The following is an 18,571-nucleotide window of genomic DNA, read 5'->3' as shown; positions in this document are numbered from 1 at the left end:
CAAACAAAATTTATGACAAAACACTCTTCTGTACATCAACCTTTATAAGAATAATTAACATTTCTATACATTGGATTTTTATCAGAGGACCCTTTCTTCTTCCCAGCTTTGTTTCTAGGAACAGTTTTTGGCCTTTTCGGTTTTCCGCGTTTTTTCAAGGGGGTTGCTTTTTCACCAACAAAGGAATCGGTAGAGCGCCGCTTGGTTTTCAATGTGGTATCAGCTCTGTCCTTAGGAGCACGAGACGAGCTTTTCGGTGGTGCTTTCCACTTCTCTCCGCAGCGCTTCACTCGTATCCTTCTTCCCATCAGAACAGTCTCGTTGAGTTTCAGAGCAAGGTGTACAGCATCCGTGTTCTACGCGAACAGTTTGAAAGTAGCATTACTTCCAGTTGATGGCTTTCAAATAAAATGTTGCCCTTAATTCTTCATAAGCAAGATTTTACAAGAGAACACTCAAACTGCTCTTATCAAATGACACGCCATCTCTGCCCAGGAACACCACACCCATGTAGCCCACGCTTTAAGGCAGATACTTGAAAATGGGCTACAAAACAGCTTACATGAGATGGAAAAGACAGAGGCAGAGAGATTGAAGGAGAAACGGGGCGGGGGGGGGCACGGGGAAAGGGTATTGGACTGCAGGACATAAACTAAGGAAGATGAGGCTGGGAGACTGCCATGACAAAGCAAGCCGTACTGGATCCAAAACGGGGAGCCAGTAAGCAAATCACCTGCAAGGGAGATTTTTGACATGTTTTGACATGTAAGAAACATGAGAACATTGGTTAGACCAAGCAAACTCACCTGTCCCTCCGTTAAGTCTTTCCCTTCAAATTAATTTCTTTTACCCCAAAGTTTTACAGCTTTTCTTTGTACGCAACCTGAAACACTCTGCTTTGCTTTGTACCTGCTCTTACAGAATTGGCCTTCCAAGCTGCTTTTAACACACACAGCAATGCTACCGCTTAGTATCATATACAAATAAAAAAAAATTACTAAAGAAAAAATTTAAAAGGCTCTAAAGGCAAATCCCAATGCAGGTTTTGAAGACTTGCCGGTGCCCCAAACCCCACCATTCACACGTACCTCAAAAAGAACATAGCCGAAGCCTTTACCCAAGCCGGTATTTCTGTCTCTCACAATTCGCACTGCTACTACACCTCCACAGACAGAAAAGTGTTCTCGCACAGCATCGTCACTGATGTCTGCAGGCAAGCACAATGAAACATGCCTCCTCAGTCAGACACACAGCTTTAGAAGCCTGGCCCAAACCCAACTATTGTACCTGAACTGTAAATACAAACAAACATATATATAAAGGCTACACAAATATCAGTGGTTCAGAAAAATTCCAGCAAGTTAACAATGCAGACTATATATTTGCTTGGACAGTTACCGATTCTCAGCTTTGAAGAGTACAACATAAATCACACAAAACAAGGAAGGCAAAGACCAAAATATATTTTTCAAATAATTTCTTTATGGTTTGAATGCAGTGGAAATTAAGATTTGTGCTATATTTTCATAGCTCCTTCTTATGCCAGAATCTCTAAGAATTAGTGCTGATGATAATGAGCTTGAGCTGGCAGCTCCTGAAGTCTAGTGCTCATTGACCAAGCCGTGGATTTTAGCTGAGTGGGGGAGAAGGGATTTACAGTTTCCAGCCACAGATGAGGTACAATTATTCTGATAACGGCTGGATGTGAGAGGCTTTCTCACACTGGTGCCTATGCAAACTGACAAGTGCGACGTACCAAGTACAGGTTATTCTCTTTTCTGTATAGCTACACTTCATACTACGGTAAATCCCTTTACACAGATATAACCACATCTCTAAGGGGCGGGGCTGAATTTAAAAGTACAGGTTTAAACACAGCAATGGGACTTAGATGTTCTGAGAAAAGTTCAAGCTGCTGAAGTCATTTTCAGAGTGCTGCAAACATCCAAACTGTTCTTTCTGCAGGATGCACTGAAGAACATACAATACTGACACAAGCTCTACACCACAGGCACTAGTAACATTACCACAATCAGATTTGTCATCTGTCCAGACCTTCAGACAGGTCAAGGTTTAGGCTGAAGTCTAAAGCCTGTTTGTTTCGGCATTACTGGCAGCATGTCAGGCCACAAGCACCAGGCACACCTTCATCCTGTGTATTTACGCATCCGCACCACCCCCAAGTATGATGCTCGTCCCAAGCACCCTGAGTCCATTAACACCCTCATCTGGACCACGCCTGATGGCAATCCCTCAATCTGCTCTCCGGTCTACTCAAAAGAAGCTGAATATTCATCAAGCAGCGACCTCGACTACACAGTAACCGCCTCCATGCGGCTAACGACAATTGCCAACAGCTGCCTTGACACAGTTGCTCACAGATGGCATCAAAATGAGAAGCCATCACTATCTATCGCTTGGAAATAGCTCACAAACAGGTACCAGTACATGTTTAACATTCAGAAAGCTATAACATACTCAGTTGTCATATTTATTTAAAAACTGTCAAGCAACAACAAGAACTAAAAGTGCTTGCAGTTCTAGCTACAATAAAGAAAAAAATTAAGCTGCAGAACTTGCCAGAAACTTACAACCCCTTCAGGAGTTTCAGTTAAAAAAATAAAAATGGTATTTAAAAAAATCAATTCCAGCAAAAGATTTTTAGCTACCCTAAACATCAATAAATAAAACCTGCAATGTCAACATATTCCATAGATGTTAAGTAATGATGTCTAACAGCCCATTTTAGACTTACCATATGAGAGATTTCCCAAGAATACAGACCGTTTATTGTCATGCTAAAGAAAACAAGAGATACAAGACAGGAAGTTACCTGATGCAGAAAAAAACCCCGAAAAAACAAACACCACACTATAAAGAAGGCATTTTCTAGTCACATGTGTTACTTACTGAACTGCTTTTTGATGCAATGTCAACTCTGATGTGAAATCCACTAGCAATTTCTGTTCCATTTCTTTTGTAAGCCAAAAGAAAAACAGTTTTAAACATAAAATGAGTACACATTACTTAATTCACAATGTCAGTGCACAGCATTATCCCAAACACAAATTTACTTGGAAGTTTGAAAAAACATTTTATTCTGATTCAAGCAAAAGAGAATAGAGTTTAAATTTATCTGCAAATCTACCTCTTCAACAGGGAATGAGGAACAAAACTGAGACTTACGCCTTTAGAGCCTTAACAGCATCACATTCTTCCTTAAATACAACATAAGCATTAATGAACTTCGCATTAGGGTGCACCTTATGTCTGGAACATGAAAAAGACACATATTGTTTAAATAATTCTGATGGTGTGCAGTGCACAAGCACTTCTTGATAAACACGTTTACGCCTCCCCTTGTTTTGTGCACAGTAACAACTTCGTTTCTCTTAAAGATCAAGACTCCCTTATGTCCAAGGGAGTCCCACTGTACATCTTATATGTCCTATATATGCACCCTGATCAAGCTTCCTCGGCTCATAAACATATCCCAAGGAATTAAAGACTATTAACATCTTCCTCCTTCCTAAAATGTAAGAAACGCAACTTAATGAATTACCGGTACACCAAGTACATAATTCTTTTTCATTTGTTAAGAAAACTTATGTACACAAAGGTAACTACAAACGTCAAAGAAACACAAAATAAAAAAAATTACTATAGCCAAACATGGAACAACCAACACTTAAAAATTATTTTTGCCTTGAAAAATAAAGCACAAAATTCACAAGAGGAACCTACTTTATTGCTGCTAACTTTTTGGATGAAGTATCTTCTGCTGGAATCTTTAAGATAAAAAAATCTTTAGTTAAGTGGGCCTAGCATCAATTTATCTCAAATATTTGTTCTTTAAGACAGAGAAATTCAAACTGGTACCATTCCCACCCAAAGCAATGCAGCCAGTACAGTGAGCAAATGACGGAAGTGGCTAGTCCTAGAGATGATCTAGAAAGAACTCAGATAGCTGGCATTGACTTCATCTGTTAAGTTTCTTGAGTTCCAAGACTGTTGCCTTCAACTATTTTACAGCAAGCACTGACTTATAAACAATGTGTCTTTGCTACTATGATTTAAAGACAGGTAAGTAATACCTTAGCTAAACAAGCAATAATAAAAGCATTCTTCTTCCAAAGAGAATACAGCTCTGCTACTGCCAATTGCCGCTAGAGGAAGAGTAAAATGTGACGAAAGATGCATCTGTGGTGCCTCAGTGGTAAAATCTCCAAGGCTTTCTCTAATGGCAAACCACGCACACCCAAACCAGATTCTGAACTAACAAAGATAAAAGACCTTAGGAATACTACCCTTTGAGATCAAAAAATATTTTTTTTTATAACATTAAGAGAAAAGAACGTACCAAAGACCGGAATCGAATGGATTGTATTTGTCCGTACTCTTTAAAAAGAGATTTCACTGCCTAAACAGAAAATATCATAAATATTCAGTACATCTTTGCATCCTGGTAGTAAGAATTATTGTTGAGTATTTATCATTAAGATTGGTTTTACATTATTTTCATTTTAATTATACAAGGTCCGTTAAAGCGCTACTAAAATACGCAAGTAATTTGTAAGTGTTTCTGTGTTTCTTGTGCCAGCTTCTTATTCTACAGATGGCCAAAACTGAATTTGTACCCCCTACTATGGAAGAAGTTTATATTTCTTCCACAGTGTATATATAAAAGAAATATAAATTTAATATACTTTATACAACAATCTGAAGTATTACTTGCATTAAAAATTAGAAGCAGACTAACTTTGTAATTTATTTCTTATCTATTAAGTCACTGTTCATTGAAAAAAACCTAATCATTTCTACTACAGAAAGAACAACTGCATCCACTGCTGTAAAAAGTCTAACTGCAGTGAACAAAAGAGACTGCCTCTAATGGTTTCCGATAATGAGTGTTGTTCTCTACTTTCCCAAACCACCAATTTTAGTCAAAAATATGTGTGACTTCTCAGCTGGAAACATTCCCTCAAACTAAGGACTGCTGTAATTCTTCTCATTCCTTTAGCTGACAGAATCTGCTCACGTACCTGAACAGTACAGTTGACAGGCAAGTTTCCAACAAACACTGTTCTTCTGTTTACCGTCTCATCAGCCACCTTTTTTTTCTTTTGCTGTTTTACAGTTGTGCCTGTGTCTGAATCAACAGTTTTGGTGATGGCATGAGAGGCCTTTTTTTTTGGCTTCTTTTTGTTCTGAAACAGTTTTTGCTCTTCCTCGTCATCTGCCCGCTCCAAAGCGCTCTCTCTTATCAGAAAAAAGACAAGAAATGATAATTGTTGGGGGGGGGGGGGGGGGGGGGGGAGTTTTGAAGGTCAAAGAATTAAAGCCTCCAAGATAAATGTTTCAACTTGCATTTTAGATCATGTTCAATGCAATATTTCAAATATTAATTTGCTTATTATGTATTAAACAAACGTATCTGACCGTTTGGTAATATGGAAAACTATTTGCTGTCCCCAAGGCACTGCATTCACTATTCAGTAGGAATAATAAAGAAGGAATTCAGAATTAAATAATTTGATTTCTAAAATTTAAGGGGGGGGGGGGGGGGGGAAATCCTTTTCATAGCAGGATGGAACTAAGGAGAGATGTAATTGTTCCCAGTATCCAGGACACTCAGATCAATCCATCCTTTGGGATCCACCCGTGCACTAACAAATCTCTATCTATCCAAACTTGTCATAATAGCATAAAAAGTAAGCAGATCTGAAGAAACCTCTAGAAAGGTACCAACACCAAAACAGCAAACAAGTTTCATAGGCATGGAAGATGCAACAACGCACAGTGCCAGACCAGAGGGCAAGGGGTTAGCCTCAGGCTACAACCAAGCAAACTTCATTAGCCAAATTTCACTGTACAGAAACTAGCCTCCTGCCTGCACTGACTGCATCATGGTTAAACTCAGAGGACATAAGAGAACGGACGGTATAGTAGAGTAGTTCTGTGTCATTGCAGAGGACAAGCGTGGTTAAGGATAACCAGCTCTGGTACCTTAGACCTGCTCCAACTGCCTCTGCTCCTTTGACTGCAGGTCTCCTGGATAAAGGCGACTACAGTTAGAAAGCATCACACCATGCACAGAACTTTTTGTCTCCACCTACAACCTCTAGACCTGTTAGCTCTCCAGCAGGGGATCTGCACTTCACATACCGAAAGAAGCAGCAATTATCTACTTCCTTTTGGGGCAGACTACAGAAAACTTTCACAATCTTGTTAAAAATAGTCTTCTTAAACACAAGGTTCAAGAAGAATAGAAGTTTATTGTTTCACTGAACTCATATGAAATCTCATGATTACTCTAGATATATTTTTTTAAAATCTTACTATAAAAAAATATTATTTACTCACCTGTTCGCCAGTTTTTTCTCTGCTTTTGAAAGTTCCTTCTTTCTGGCTTTCTTTGCTTTTACAGGAGGTTCTTGTGTGACTGATGAGCTCTGGTATTCTGACACTTCCTCAGCTTCTTCTGTCTGCTTTCTTTTCTTATTTCCCTTTAAAAAAAAATAACTTGAAAAACAAAATCCCAGAAACGCCCTACAGTTATTTTACATGGCGCAATTTATTTGAAACGCCACTAACCGAAGCCAAAACCTGCACGAAGCGGTGCTTCTGACACGCAGCCCTGCCAGCTCGCCCACCCGCCCCGGTCACGGCGCCCCCAGCCCCGGGGGACAGCCCATCGCGACCTGCACTCGAGCCATTTACCACCCGTCCCCCCAGAGCAGGCACTCCCGACCGAGCGCCCCGGGAAGCCGCCCCCGGCCGTCATTCGGCCCCTCTCAGGCGCCAGCGCCGCCACCCACACCCCCGCCCCGGCAGCCCCCGGCCCTCCGGGGGCCAGAGCACCCGCCGCCCGCCCGCCGCCCGCCCGCCCCCCGCGGCGGCCCGGCAGGAGCGCGGCACTCACCCCCCTCACGGCCACCAGCACCGGCGGCGCGGCGGCGGCGCTGAAGAGGCGGGCGAGCGGCGCGGCGGCAGCCCCGTCCGCCCGGAGGCTGCCGGCCACCTGCCCCACCACGTACTCCTCCGCCTGGCCCCCTCCCGGCAGCGCCGCCTCACCGGCTGCGGCCGCCCCGCCGCGGCCCCGCGAACGGGGAGGGCTAACGGTGGGGCCCCCCGCTGCCGGTGTGTCCGGGGCCCCCCGCGGCTCCGCGCCCTGCCGCCGGGCCCTCATGGCTGCTCCGAGCTGAGGCGAAAGGGCTGCGACGCGTCACTTCCGGCTCCGTGAGGGACGGGACGGGTGCCGTGAGGGGACGCCGTGAGGGAAGGGGACGCCGTGAGGGGAGGCGGCGCCTCCTCCAGCCCGCTGCCGCCGCGGCGGTAAGCATACGGTGGGCGTCCGGGGCAGCCCGTGCGCCCGCCAACGCGGAAGCAACCGCCAGCTGGAGCCGCTGCACGCGTGCGGTGGTTGGGTTTTTGGCGGGAAATGGTGCGAGACGCTGCTGTGCTCAGCTCCGTCCGAGGCGGTCTCCCTCACAGTAACTTGTGTCTCCACAAATTATTCTGCCATTAGTTCCTTCTGGCTTCTCAAGCTGTTTCTACTCAGAATCACCTCAGTGCCTCAGAGTGCCGCAGGCAGCTAAAAAATTCACATCGCTGTTCCCTACAGAAAGAGGAACCTTTGCCCCGCGGCGCTGTGGAAGCACCTCTTAGGGCACCCTTTCGGTTTTGTCTGAATACACCCAACTATTCAGCCCCCACCCAGGGCTAAGTTAAAAAACCAACCAACAAACCAACCTCACCCACCCCCCCAGCGCACCAGTTCAGCTCTGTGCAGCACATTCTCCTGGTCCTTGAACGCAAATCCAATGGGAAGCGTCAACAAGGCCTTCGTGGCTCTTCCCAGTGCCATGCAAGGGCCCTGCTGAGCAAACGCCACCGCCGAGCCCAGCCCAAGCGGCACCCAGAGCCAGCCAGCGGGCCCCAGCCCAGGGCAGCACCGCCGTGACCACCACGCAGCCCTGCGGCTGCCCCAGGCCCAGCTGGCTGCCAGCAGCAGTAGCCCAGCACCTCCGGCCTCAGGCAGCCTGGCGCTCAGGTAGTGCTGCTGCTGGAAGACCGAAGTCTGTGGAAAAAGGCGTACTTACTCAAGCCATTTCACTGAGGTGGCACAATCGCCAGGGTGGGTGACCTAAACCCCTTAAGTTCACAGGCAGAAAGCATCCTTCTGGTGCTCGTGCAGCCCCTTCTGGAGTAGCTCATCTTGAGACAAACCTGGAAAAGGATGAGAAAGCACAACGGTGGGAGGAGTGTAAACGCCCAAAACTGAATGGGTCTCGTCTGAAATAGATTTGGTATGCATTACAAACAAAACCGGCTTATAGGAAGCGCACAGAGCCACAGGCAATTAAGCCATTATTGATTTAACAGTCTTTAGAAGTTATTAGACCACCAGAGAGATCACTCCAAAGCATCACTTGAGCAGTCAGTTTCCTTCTGGATCATTTCATCTGTACTTGGGATCCGCAGCAGGCTTTTAAAACTTGGAAGGATTTTTCGGATGAAAAATCCCTGAAACCCAGTACTTCTCAGGGCATTTGAGGACTGCAGCTGGGGGGACAGGAAAAGGAGGAAGCAGTCACACCTCTTCCCCCCAGCTTCGCTCTGTAGCCAGTAGAGGTAAATGCTCTGGACCATCTTGCTGCTGCAGTTTACACGGATAGGACTGGATAACTGTTCCAACTGGAAAAGACCCTTTCTTTGTTAGGTTAATTCTCAAACAGATTGTTTTCCCACCCAGGACACAGTGCAGCCCATGCATAAAGAATTCTGATCTGTTACTAACTCTCTGAAATTAGGCACCTAATTGGGATCTCCTTTTAGACCTGCCTGTCCAGAATGTAATTGTACTGCTAGATGATGTGATAATAATTGGAAAGGCACCAAAAAATTACCAGGCACTTAAAAGGCTGAAGCAAATACTAACAGCGCTTCTGTTCTAACATTTTATGCACTTTTTGAACTGCCAGCATTAGCAGCTTTGTTGGCACCAATGTCCAATGGAAGGCAAAACAAGTAATCCAGCCATGGAATAAAGGTACCCAGGCATCCCACATCTGGCCATCTGGATGCTGCGAAAGGTAGGGACCCTCACTGATGGGGTCAGCCCAAGAGACTACCCAAATTCTTAAAAACTGGCAGGTGGCTGCTGCACTACTTGTACTTGCTTTTCCAATCTACCTTCACACAATAGAGCAGTTTTGTAGGTGACACAGGAGGGGCAGAACAGGCTGAACTATCAAAATACACCAAAATTACATTGGTCAAGTGTTCAGCTGGCTGATTTCTGAGACTCATAATTGCTGAAGCTCAACAAAAGGCACACAGCCTCCAGGAACTCTGCTAGAGAGTGAGCCTGACCCCTGTGGCAACTGTAAAATGTCATGGCACGGCGGAAACTACCCAGTAACAAGTACATACAAGCATTGGTAAATAAAGGGAGTTGGGAGCAATGCAGACAGCCTTCAAGTAAGCGTGCTTTCTCTTAGCATATGCAGATAGTGTACACTCTCAACTATTCTCAACATGATCATACGTAGGATATGCAAAACATTCTGTCGCTCAGCCAAGGTGTGAAGGATAAAGGAGGGGTAGTTACTTTGCGTTTCAGGTCATGGTCTGAGTGGGCACTCCAGTATGGGCACAGCCCAGCAATCACTGCTAGAGGGCAACTCTCAGCTTTAAATGTGGGTGTGCATGCCAAGCTGGGAGCACACCCACATTTAAAGCTGCATTACAATACATAACCTGAAAAGAAGCTCCGATTTCACTCACTGGAACATGGGATAAAATGGCCTGGCTAACAGTTTGCTGAAGATACCTTCCTTTGTAACCACTGGGACACATGTAATATGAACCTGGAGGGTACCATTTACAGACACACTTTACAGAAGAGGTGTAACATAAAACATCCAGAACAGATTTTTGATTTGTCATTAAACCGCATGAGAAGTACAACAAAAATTAAATAATCTCTGTGTTAAGGAAGAGCAAAAATCCTATTTATGCAGAAGTTCAGTTTGGGAGTGGGGAGGTAACTAACGATCCCCGTTTCAAATAAATAAATCCTCTCGTAGAACAGGAGAGTCAACACTTGTCACATCAAAGCAAAAAATGCTGGCACTAAAACTGAGAGCTGATCAACTACTAGTGAGTGGAGAGCTGAATTTTCTCTCGCTTGGCCAAATGTAGTTCTGTTAAATCAGTACCAGCTACGCCTACTGAGACCGAGGGGCAGAACTGAGCTATTACAACTCTTATCTGCTAAATTTAAACTTAAATATCCTCTGAGTAGCCCCACTGAAATAATTGAAATTACTCCTGTCAGTCTCAGATTGCTGGTAATTATTAACACAGTCAATGTTTCCAAAGCTTATCATCATTTGTTGTTTATCAGTCTCATCAGTAATCTATCATCTTGCAGGTGTAATAGTATTTCAGTCAACTGAACTACAGCCAGACACGATGTAAACAGATAACACTAAAAGTTTTATTCCAATTTCACTTCCACTGAATCTGAACTTGAGGCTGTTGATATCAGAAGCTGGCAAATCTCTTCAGGAGCTTGCTTTTACGTTTTCAAACTGCCTGAACTAACTGGAATCAAAATTCATCTTTTTCTCGATCGGCGCTGCCTTAAAGATGTCAGCGAGCGACGCTTTTTTCCCTTTCTGCTGAAAAAGAGGATGAATTTGAATTAATCAATAAAAGGAATATTAGGCCAATGTACCTGCTCTAACTTACTATATGCTTATTACACCATACCAAAGTTCATTTGCTAAACTGATTCTGCAGCTCAATGACACTTTAATGAACACACTATGGTTGCTTAATTAAACTGTTAGAAACAAAATCAGGGATTCACAAACTATGGCATTTTATTTCAGAGGCCTTTGCTTACATTTGTACAATATATTACATAATTCTCCATTTTCTGCAGAACCTAATATATATTTTATAGCTTTTTTCTATAAGCTTTTCCTTCAATGTTTGTCAACAAATTTTTACAGTCCTGTACAATTCTGAATACTCTGAAACCATTTTCAATAAAATCAGTTACCTTAAGCACACACTACGAAGACTGAAAATGCTTTTCTTAGAAAAGTCAAATGTAAAGGATTCTGACACTCTAGCATCTACAAACAAAATGCTTCGAATTCTTACATGTTGTATTGCCAGAAAACAAAGAAAAACATGCCAGCCCCTATTTCCCCAGGCAAAAGAAGTACACATAACTACAATTAAAACAGTAAAACAATCTGTACAATAAAGTACTGTGTATTAACAGTGCCAGGTATTAAATAGCTTGAATGAACACTTCCGCAATATACAAATGTCTTACAAAGGTATATAATTAACAGGAGAGAGCTTAGGATCCATACAACATAAAATCAATACAAGTGAAAACAGTTTGGAGTTGGTTTTGGAATTTGTACAAGGCATTTAAAAAATTAAATGTCTACCACTCAGCTAGCTATTTATTTTAAAAACAACTACCCTTTTGTGGCAGTGTTCATATCAGCAACCACAAATTATAACCTCACACCTTACTCCGTCTTGAAGTCCTCTCCTTGAAGCTCGTAATAAAATAAGCATTACAAATGAAATATTTGTTGCTTTAAGGGAAAAGAAACATTTACAAGAAAACACAAAAATATAACTGTTATAATCCATTATGAATAAATATACACTTTAAACTGGCTAAATACAATCTTTATACATTAAGATTTAATACAGTTTGTTAGCCATTTTCTTTCTTTTTCATAATGTATTTTATCAAAATTAAAAAAAAAATACTGTTTTATAGAAAAATGGCAAAGTACAGTAGTTTCATTCCAATTAATGGGTTCTTAAAACCCAGAGTAACCTATTTAAGCCTAATTCAAACCTGTAAACATTAGTCAGTCTTTTTTGTTTTTTAAAGGAATCCTCATATTTGGTTATCAGGACTGATGTCAAACATCCTACTAACTGCAGGTTTTGAATTGAATACATGTGCTTGACGTATACAATTAAAGCCACTATAAGGTGACTTAGCAGTTAAAAAACAATTAGCTTGTACAAATGAAAATAGGTTCAATATTTGTCATAAATAAATGGAAAAATATCAAATGTTCCAGCTTTAACAAAATACCAGGGAATACAGTAAGCCTTACCACATTTATTAAGATCAACCCAACAACTATATGCTTATTGTACTGTCTCTACAGGCAGTGAACAGCCTCCATTTGCCACAGTGGAAGGCCTTCGAGTCACTAGACTTACAATTCCCAGACAAGTTGGAAACAATTATTGCTTGAGGAAAAGCAGTTTGTTGTACTTTTTCTTCATAAAAGTGCACTTAAGTGCAAAGTTAGCTTGTCAAGAAACAATTTTAAATACAAAATAGTGCTTGTCTGAATTTTGTGCCACTGTGCAGTATAAAAAAAAAAGAAAAAGAAAAAAAAAAGAGTGGCCCTCAGCAGCCATTAAGTGCAAAGTGCTTTGGCAAGTCCTGCTGTCACCTGCACTCAACTGACATTCCATTCTGTGATGAACTTGACATAGATGGCTCTGCTAAGGTTAACATAACCGCAGCCGTAATGGAACTAGAGGAAGGTGATGAGGAGGAAGATGATGTAGTAGCAGCACCTGCACAGGAAGAAAAAACCCACAGGTCACAAAAATTTACAAATTAACAATAAAAATGTCTTCCCATTCAACAACAAGCATTGGTATATACTGACTCCAGCAACTAATGACTACTAGTTAAAAATAAAAAAGCCTCCATTCCCTAGGTTTTGTGGGAAGTACTCGAGAGACAGCTTCGGCCATGTGCAAGACAGCACGGCATTGCCCCTTGCAGCCCTGGGTTACTGGCCACCTGGCTCAAGGGCCCAGCCAGAGGACCCCAGAGCTCAATCCTGACCTGCAAGCAGTCAGCTGTTCCCCTTCTTTCCTGTGGGAATCAGCACAGGCAAGGCCTTGTCCCAGCACTGAAACTGCACGTACACCCCGCTCCGGCTACCAAGAAGCAGCTGCAGCTCCTGTATGATAGCTGCAGCCGTAAAAATCTTACTACACACAGCATTTCAGTCTTTCTTCTTATACTCAGTAAGCTCTTAAATGTGCACATAATCAAGACATGGAGACTATAATCCTTTTAATGCTGTTAGAAGCTGGCACACTAGAACATTCACCAACATTCAGGGAAAGGAATCTAATTGATGGTCTGCCTTAAACTCATAAAATAAATCACTTATCCAAAGGGGAGAACACTAACTAGACACACAAGCAATAATATAGTAAATTACTGTGTAACTTAAAGTTTTAAGTTATTAATAACCTTACTTTGTTCACTGTTTAGAAAAGTTTATTTTTCTGTATAAAGTAGTTCTGCCTAAACAGAATGAAATAGATTGCATGCCTTTTTATTGTATTTCCCCCTTACACTGTCACCGGATATCTGAAATACGCCTTCTAAAGATCACACAATAACTGTATACAGTGTATTTAGAAAACAAATAAAACCACACGCCTAATGGCACACACCTCCGTAAAAACTACCCAATTGTTGTAGTATTGTGGTGTACCCCCCCTCCCAATCCTGACCTTTTTTTCCCGTAAAACAATACTCAAATGATAACCACCAGTGGCAGTCGTAATGGAGGCGCCTGGTCATGATGGCTGTACCTGCTGGATTTGGGGGAGACAGATAACACAACAGCCAAGGGCTAATTTGAACAATGTGCCAGCTAACACTGCTGGTCAAACTCCAACTAAAGCCAAGTTTGAAAAAAACCTTAACTTCTGTAGTCAGTATGCAAGTATGACTACGAGTCAAATATTTTACTCCGTAATTAGTGGACAGCCCAGGGCCCACTGAGCTCTCCTGCACGGCAGCAGGCAGAACAACAGGATGTCCGCTTGCATAGGGACACCTCTCAAGGTTATTCCTCGAGGTTCCTTGCTGCAACAGATTTTTGGTAATTGATTAACCACATGCTAAACTTTGAAATCTTAGCTGCTAAGTGGTATAAAGGATTGACTGTGCACATATAATACTCCAGATACGAACTGTTGACCCATTCTGGCTCTAGTTACACCTAAACTCCCCTCTGAGAAGGAGTTTAGAACGCAAGTGGCTCCCTTCTGAACCTCATCACTCAACGGGCACATCTCCCTGATAGCTTTGTCTGATGCTGCCCTCCATGCAGAAAATAATCAAAGTGCACCTTGCCATCGAATCTCCTTAAACCACTGTAACATTTGCAATCAAACTTTGTTAAATCAGTGTTTTATACCAATAAACATATTGCTGCTTCTCTCTTACAAGCCACTCCTATCCACAACACCACCTGAATAACGTGACAGGTGTTTTAGCTCTCTAGAAGTAGAATTTAGTTCCCAGCACTTACTTTCCCGCTCTTTTTTCTTTAAGCGCTTTCTTCTTCGGTCAATAGAAGCCACCTCAGATTTCAAGGACAGGTAATGTTTCCTGATTTCCTGCAATTTTTCTTGGAGAATTGTTATGCGCTCAGCGCTAGTCAAATTTTCCAAGTCAGCTGCAAGTTAAAATATCTTTGTTAATTATTGTATTGTAGCATTTCTTAAGTTTCTTAATTTCAGTGAAGCAGGAAGTACTCAGTGATGTAGTAGACAGCATGAGATGAGTAGATGATGTAGATGAGTAGACAGATGAGGTAGCAGACAGCAAAGCCAAGAAACACAACAGCTGCTGTTCATTACCACATACTTTGTTCGTTTTTTATTATTTTTTAAAATATACTACCACAGATACACCTTTCTTACTGTTTTTTTTTAAAAGAGCTTGGAGAGGAAGAAAATGCATACATTCCCCTCTCCACAGGAAGGAAAAGAAAAAAAAAAGACAACCAGTGAAAACACGGGGGCCAAAACTAGCTTTGAGCCTGTTGTTTTATAAGTCCTTGCTAGAGCTCAGTTTGGCCTAATACACCAGGAAGGTTTTGCCCGACTCGTTTCTTTTGTTACAAAACAAGTGGGTTTTGTCATATGGGATGGAGTCCATGGCACACGGGCCACAGGACCTCCTCACTGACATCCCACACAGGGGGAGCTCTCCACAGCATCCCACACAGTATCTCTAGTTCAGTCGCTTTCAGCCACACTGGAGACACTCCATTCAAAGACATTTTAGGATCATTTAAATGATCGTGGAGCACAGAATACACTTCATCAATCGATAAGGAAGGTAGCGCTAGAAGGACCAAAAGCCACAACTTCATTAAGCTGTGGTAAGATGAGGAAAGCTCAGAGACACTGCAAGTGTCTTAGACCTCTGCAGCAGCAGGAAATGTGTTAATAGCACTCCAAACTCCAACTTCTGCCAAGGAAATTTAGCACAGGCAAGGTAGCCAAGGCATAAAGAAAGAGCAAAAGCTCTTTAAATGTGTTGCACAGGAAATCTGCCCAAAAAATCTCAGCAGGCCAGTAAATGACAATGAAGACATATTACATTACACAGTCCTGAAAAGCAGCAGAATGTAGCTTGACTGTGAAGAAGTATCAGGAGAAAAATACTTTTAAAGTAGAGTAACAGTGAGATTCAGGGCTGGAGAGAAAAAAAAACCCCAAATAAAACGTAACAACAATGCAGGGTCAGATTCTTTCACTGCAGAAACAGCTGGTTAAGTAAAGAATTCCCTGGGCATCAAAGAACACCGCTGGCAAAAAAAAAAAAATAAAACTCAGCAGATGTGTCTGCATAGTGTGCTGTGCCAACTCTTTTCTGTTCCCACTTTATGTGCAACAGCAGCCTTCACACAGCCTAGGACAGAGCACAGAAAAGCACAGAGCATAATGCTCTTGAGAACTTCAGAAGCCTGACATACACTAAGGTCATCTGTGAATACTGAATGAGATGTTACGGATTACTACAAGTAATTTATATCAGTCACACCACACAGTTTCAGTTTGACCTTTAAAAGCAAAGAGAATGCAACTCATGCAATGCTATACACCCATGGTTGGCACTAGGGACAACAATTTATTGGCGACTAGACAATTAATACCCAGATGCTATAAAAAACAGGGCTAAAAATTAGTACGTTTTTGTTTTTAAATAATTATTTTCAATTGTTTTCTTATTGTTACATTGAGGAAGAAGGCTTCAATCACCTAATGTTTTACCTTACTTCTCTTTTCTCCCTGCTGCAAATAACACTACAATAGCATACGCACACACACAGAGGCAATTAACACATTGCATAAATAGAGGCATTAACTAGCTACTGAACCGTTTTTCAGATAGGCAAATATTTGATCCTTTCAACAGTGCTCACCCCTAGCTATACGTGTAATGTGTAGCTGAATGACACAAACGCACTAGAAATTCTTATTACTAAAAACTAGTAAACATGTCCTGGTTCACGGAGGCAAAATGGAAAGGGGAAAAGCTACAAATCAATCCTGTTAAGTGCCTGAACAGGCCTAGAGAATGAGGAATAAAAGAGCAAGAGAGTAATCAACACGAGAAGTACATACAGTAGAAAACATGCCAGAATGACAGGTCTGCACAGGCAAGAACAGCAAGTGAGTGCAGTAGCTGTATATTAAAACAGTATTGGAAGGGTGCTATACAGGTAGTTTCCTGCACTGCAATTGCAAAAAAAGAAGAAAAAAAAAAAGAAAAAAAACCCCAAAACATTTTTTAAAAAATAATTAGGATTTATCACAAAAGTAAGCAAGATGAGGATGGAATAATTTTAGGGGAAAACCCCAAAATACAAAAAATTCAAAAAGCCTTCTTACTCTATACCACAAGACTAAACTAGGTGTGTGTTTTGAAGGGAACACTTACACATTTGAAAACTCCATTTGTAAACTTTGGGCAAACGATTATTCTGTTCTTTGAGATCAGACTCTTTCTCTCCATTTTTCCCACATTTCCCTGGAGATTGTGTTCTTGCGGGTGATTTGGTTTGGTGAGTTTTCATGCCAGTAGAAACCAATTTTGCTGACTGAGACTTGGACACACTTTCACCAGCAGATAGCTCTTCACTGTCACTGCTGTTTGCTGAAGAAACAAGAAGGTAGGTTGTTACAAACCAAAGCAACTTTCCTGCCCAAACCGAAGCTTATCAGAACCTACCCCTGTGCTAATTTTCATGTAACAGGAGTTCGACCAAGATCCTTTTACTCTAAAATTATATAATCCATCCTGGTATAGAAGCTTGGCACACCGCTCTTTGCATCACTAGTGCCTAAACACAGGACTGGTATGTAATGGGGCCCCTCTAATTCTGGCAGGCTGCAAAAGGGGAACTTTGCATTGGAAACACTGTCCAGTAAGTTGCTGTGCAGGTAGATTCATAGCTATTATGTGGACTTGTATGAGCCAAAATCCTGGAGCCAGAGGACGGATAAAAGTACCAGACTGTGGCTCCACAATCCGTCCTGAATATTTAAATGTACATTGCTGAAAGTGGGTGTCTAAGCCCATGAGGGAGCTGAGCAGGGACTTTCTTCTTGTAAGGTGCTTCTTGAATACAATCCGACTGCTCAAGGTCTGTACAGGGAAAGTGCACTCTGCTCTCCGAATGGTTCAAGACAGCATCACACTTGCTGCTTTAGAACCATATCCACAAATAAATTGCCTACATTAGAAAATAAGGCAAAGAAGCAGTCCAGTGTGTCAATGTGGGTGCAAAAATTATCCACGTATTTCTGTTTACAGGGCTATACTTTTTCTAAAACAGTTAGCGTGACTGATTGTTATGTCCTATCTCCTGTTTATCTTTTTTTAATATTAATTTCTAAAATGGCAAGCGATATATACAAATCTCTATCCTGTTTTAGAGCTAACAGTTACAGAGAAACTTTTCACTGTACTCCTAGGACATGTACAGCAGAAATAAGAGTAAACAACTGGCCTTTTTCTTTGCGTTATGTCACCTTTATTTTAGGGTTTTTTGTGCCAAAATGACTAGCAACAATCTGAATTCACGCATCTACAAAAATACTCAAACACGATGGATGATCAATTTCTTGAGCCGTAGAAAAAAAAAATTTCAGCTGACATAAATCAGAGGAACGTCACCTCACACTGAAAAAGTTTTAACTATAAAGCAACAGGCTGAATTCAATGCAGTTTTCTAATCAAACCGCACAAAGGAAAGTAACAATTTGTCTAAAAGACATGATTTATGAGTAATGATTGAAAGGATGAAGCTTGATTAGCATTACAAAAATAAAACTGGGGTGGAAGCAGGAGCAAGGGATTATAATTCAACTAAAGTCTAATGAAGCACTGGAATAAATAAAATGCTTAGGGAAGCTGCAGGATCTCCATCATTGGAGTTGTTTTTAAAACCATGTTCAATTAATATTTATCAAGAGAAATAATCCCTTAGTTGTACCTGCCCTAGCTGCTGACAAAACAAACCCTGAAAGTCTCTTTTAGTTCTGTTCTTTATGATCTGATCATCTACACTGCAGAAACCAGACATCAAAATACATGTGGTATGAAAGAATTTGGCTGGCTGCAGAGCTGCTGTTGTCTGCTGGCTTAATGCAAAGGCAAGAGCTGAAGCTGCCA

At 41.8% G+C, this 18,571-nt stretch overlaps 2 protein-coding genes across 7 annotated transcripts in view; both read right to left on the bottom strand.

Annotated features, from left to right (window-relative positions):
• Positions 1 to 26: 26 nt before the first annotated feature.
• Positions 27 to 7,231, bottom strand: RBM34 (RNA binding motif protein 34). Its single transcript, XM_055810681.1, has 10 exons — positions 6,923 to 7,231; positions 6,364 to 6,506; positions 5,043 to 5,259; positions 4,361 to 4,420; positions 3,745 to 3,788; positions 3,187 to 3,270; positions 2,911 to 2,974; positions 2,756 to 2,798; positions 1,089 to 1,207; positions 27 to 356 (listed from the first exon to the last, which is right to left on the bottom strand). Exons 1-10 carry the CDS (start codon positions 7,187 to 7,189, stop codon positions 36 to 38), a joined length of 1,362 nt encoding a protein of 453 aa, XP_055666656.1. The 5' UTR covers positions 7,190 to 7,231; the 3' UTR covers positions 27 to 35.
• A 3,643-nt stretch (positions 7,232 to 10,874) lies between these two features.
• Positions 10,875 to 18,571, bottom strand: part of ARID4B (AT-rich interaction domain 4B) — a 93,526-nt gene continuing 85,829 nt past the window's right edge. For all 6 annotated transcript variants that reach the window (XM_055810677.1, XM_055810676.1, XM_055810680.1 and 3 more), the window contains 3 exons: positions 16,835 to 17,050; positions 14,412 to 14,558; positions 10,875 to 12,645 (listed from right to left, as the gene is read on the bottom strand). In XM_055810677.1, coding sequence (XP_055666652.1) covers positions 12,515 to 12,645; positions 14,412 to 14,558; positions 16,835 to 17,050 — 494 coding nt within the window. In that variant the 3' untranslated portion in view covers positions 10,875 to 12,514. The remainder of the gene's footprint in view (positions 12,646 to 14,411; positions 14,559 to 16,834; positions 17,051 to 18,571) is intronic.

This window comes from Falco peregrinus, chromosome 7, assembly GCF_023634155.1.
Source record: "Falco peregrinus isolate bFalPer1 chromosome 7, bFalPer1.pri, whole genome shotgun sequence".
Classification (NCBI taxonomy): Eukaryota; Metazoa; Chordata; class Aves; order Falconiformes; family Falconidae; genus Falco; species Falco peregrinus.
The sequence above is the reverse complement of the archived record's forward strand: the minus strand, read 5'-3'. Positions and strand labels throughout refer to the sequence as shown.

Coding starts and splice junctions, on each gene's coding strand:
- RBM34 (XM_055810681.1), bottom strand. CDS start 7,189: ATGAGGGCCCGGCGGCAGGGCGCGGAGCCGCGGGGGGCCCCGGACACA. Junction 4,421..5,042: donor CTGTCAACTGTACTGTTCAG/GTACGTGAGCAG, acceptor TTTTCTGTTTAG/GCAGTGAAATCTCTTTTTAA. Junction 3,789..4,360: donor CCATTCGATTCCGGTCTTTG/GTACGTTCTTTT, acceptor TTTATCTTAAAG/ATTCCAGCAGAAGATACTTC.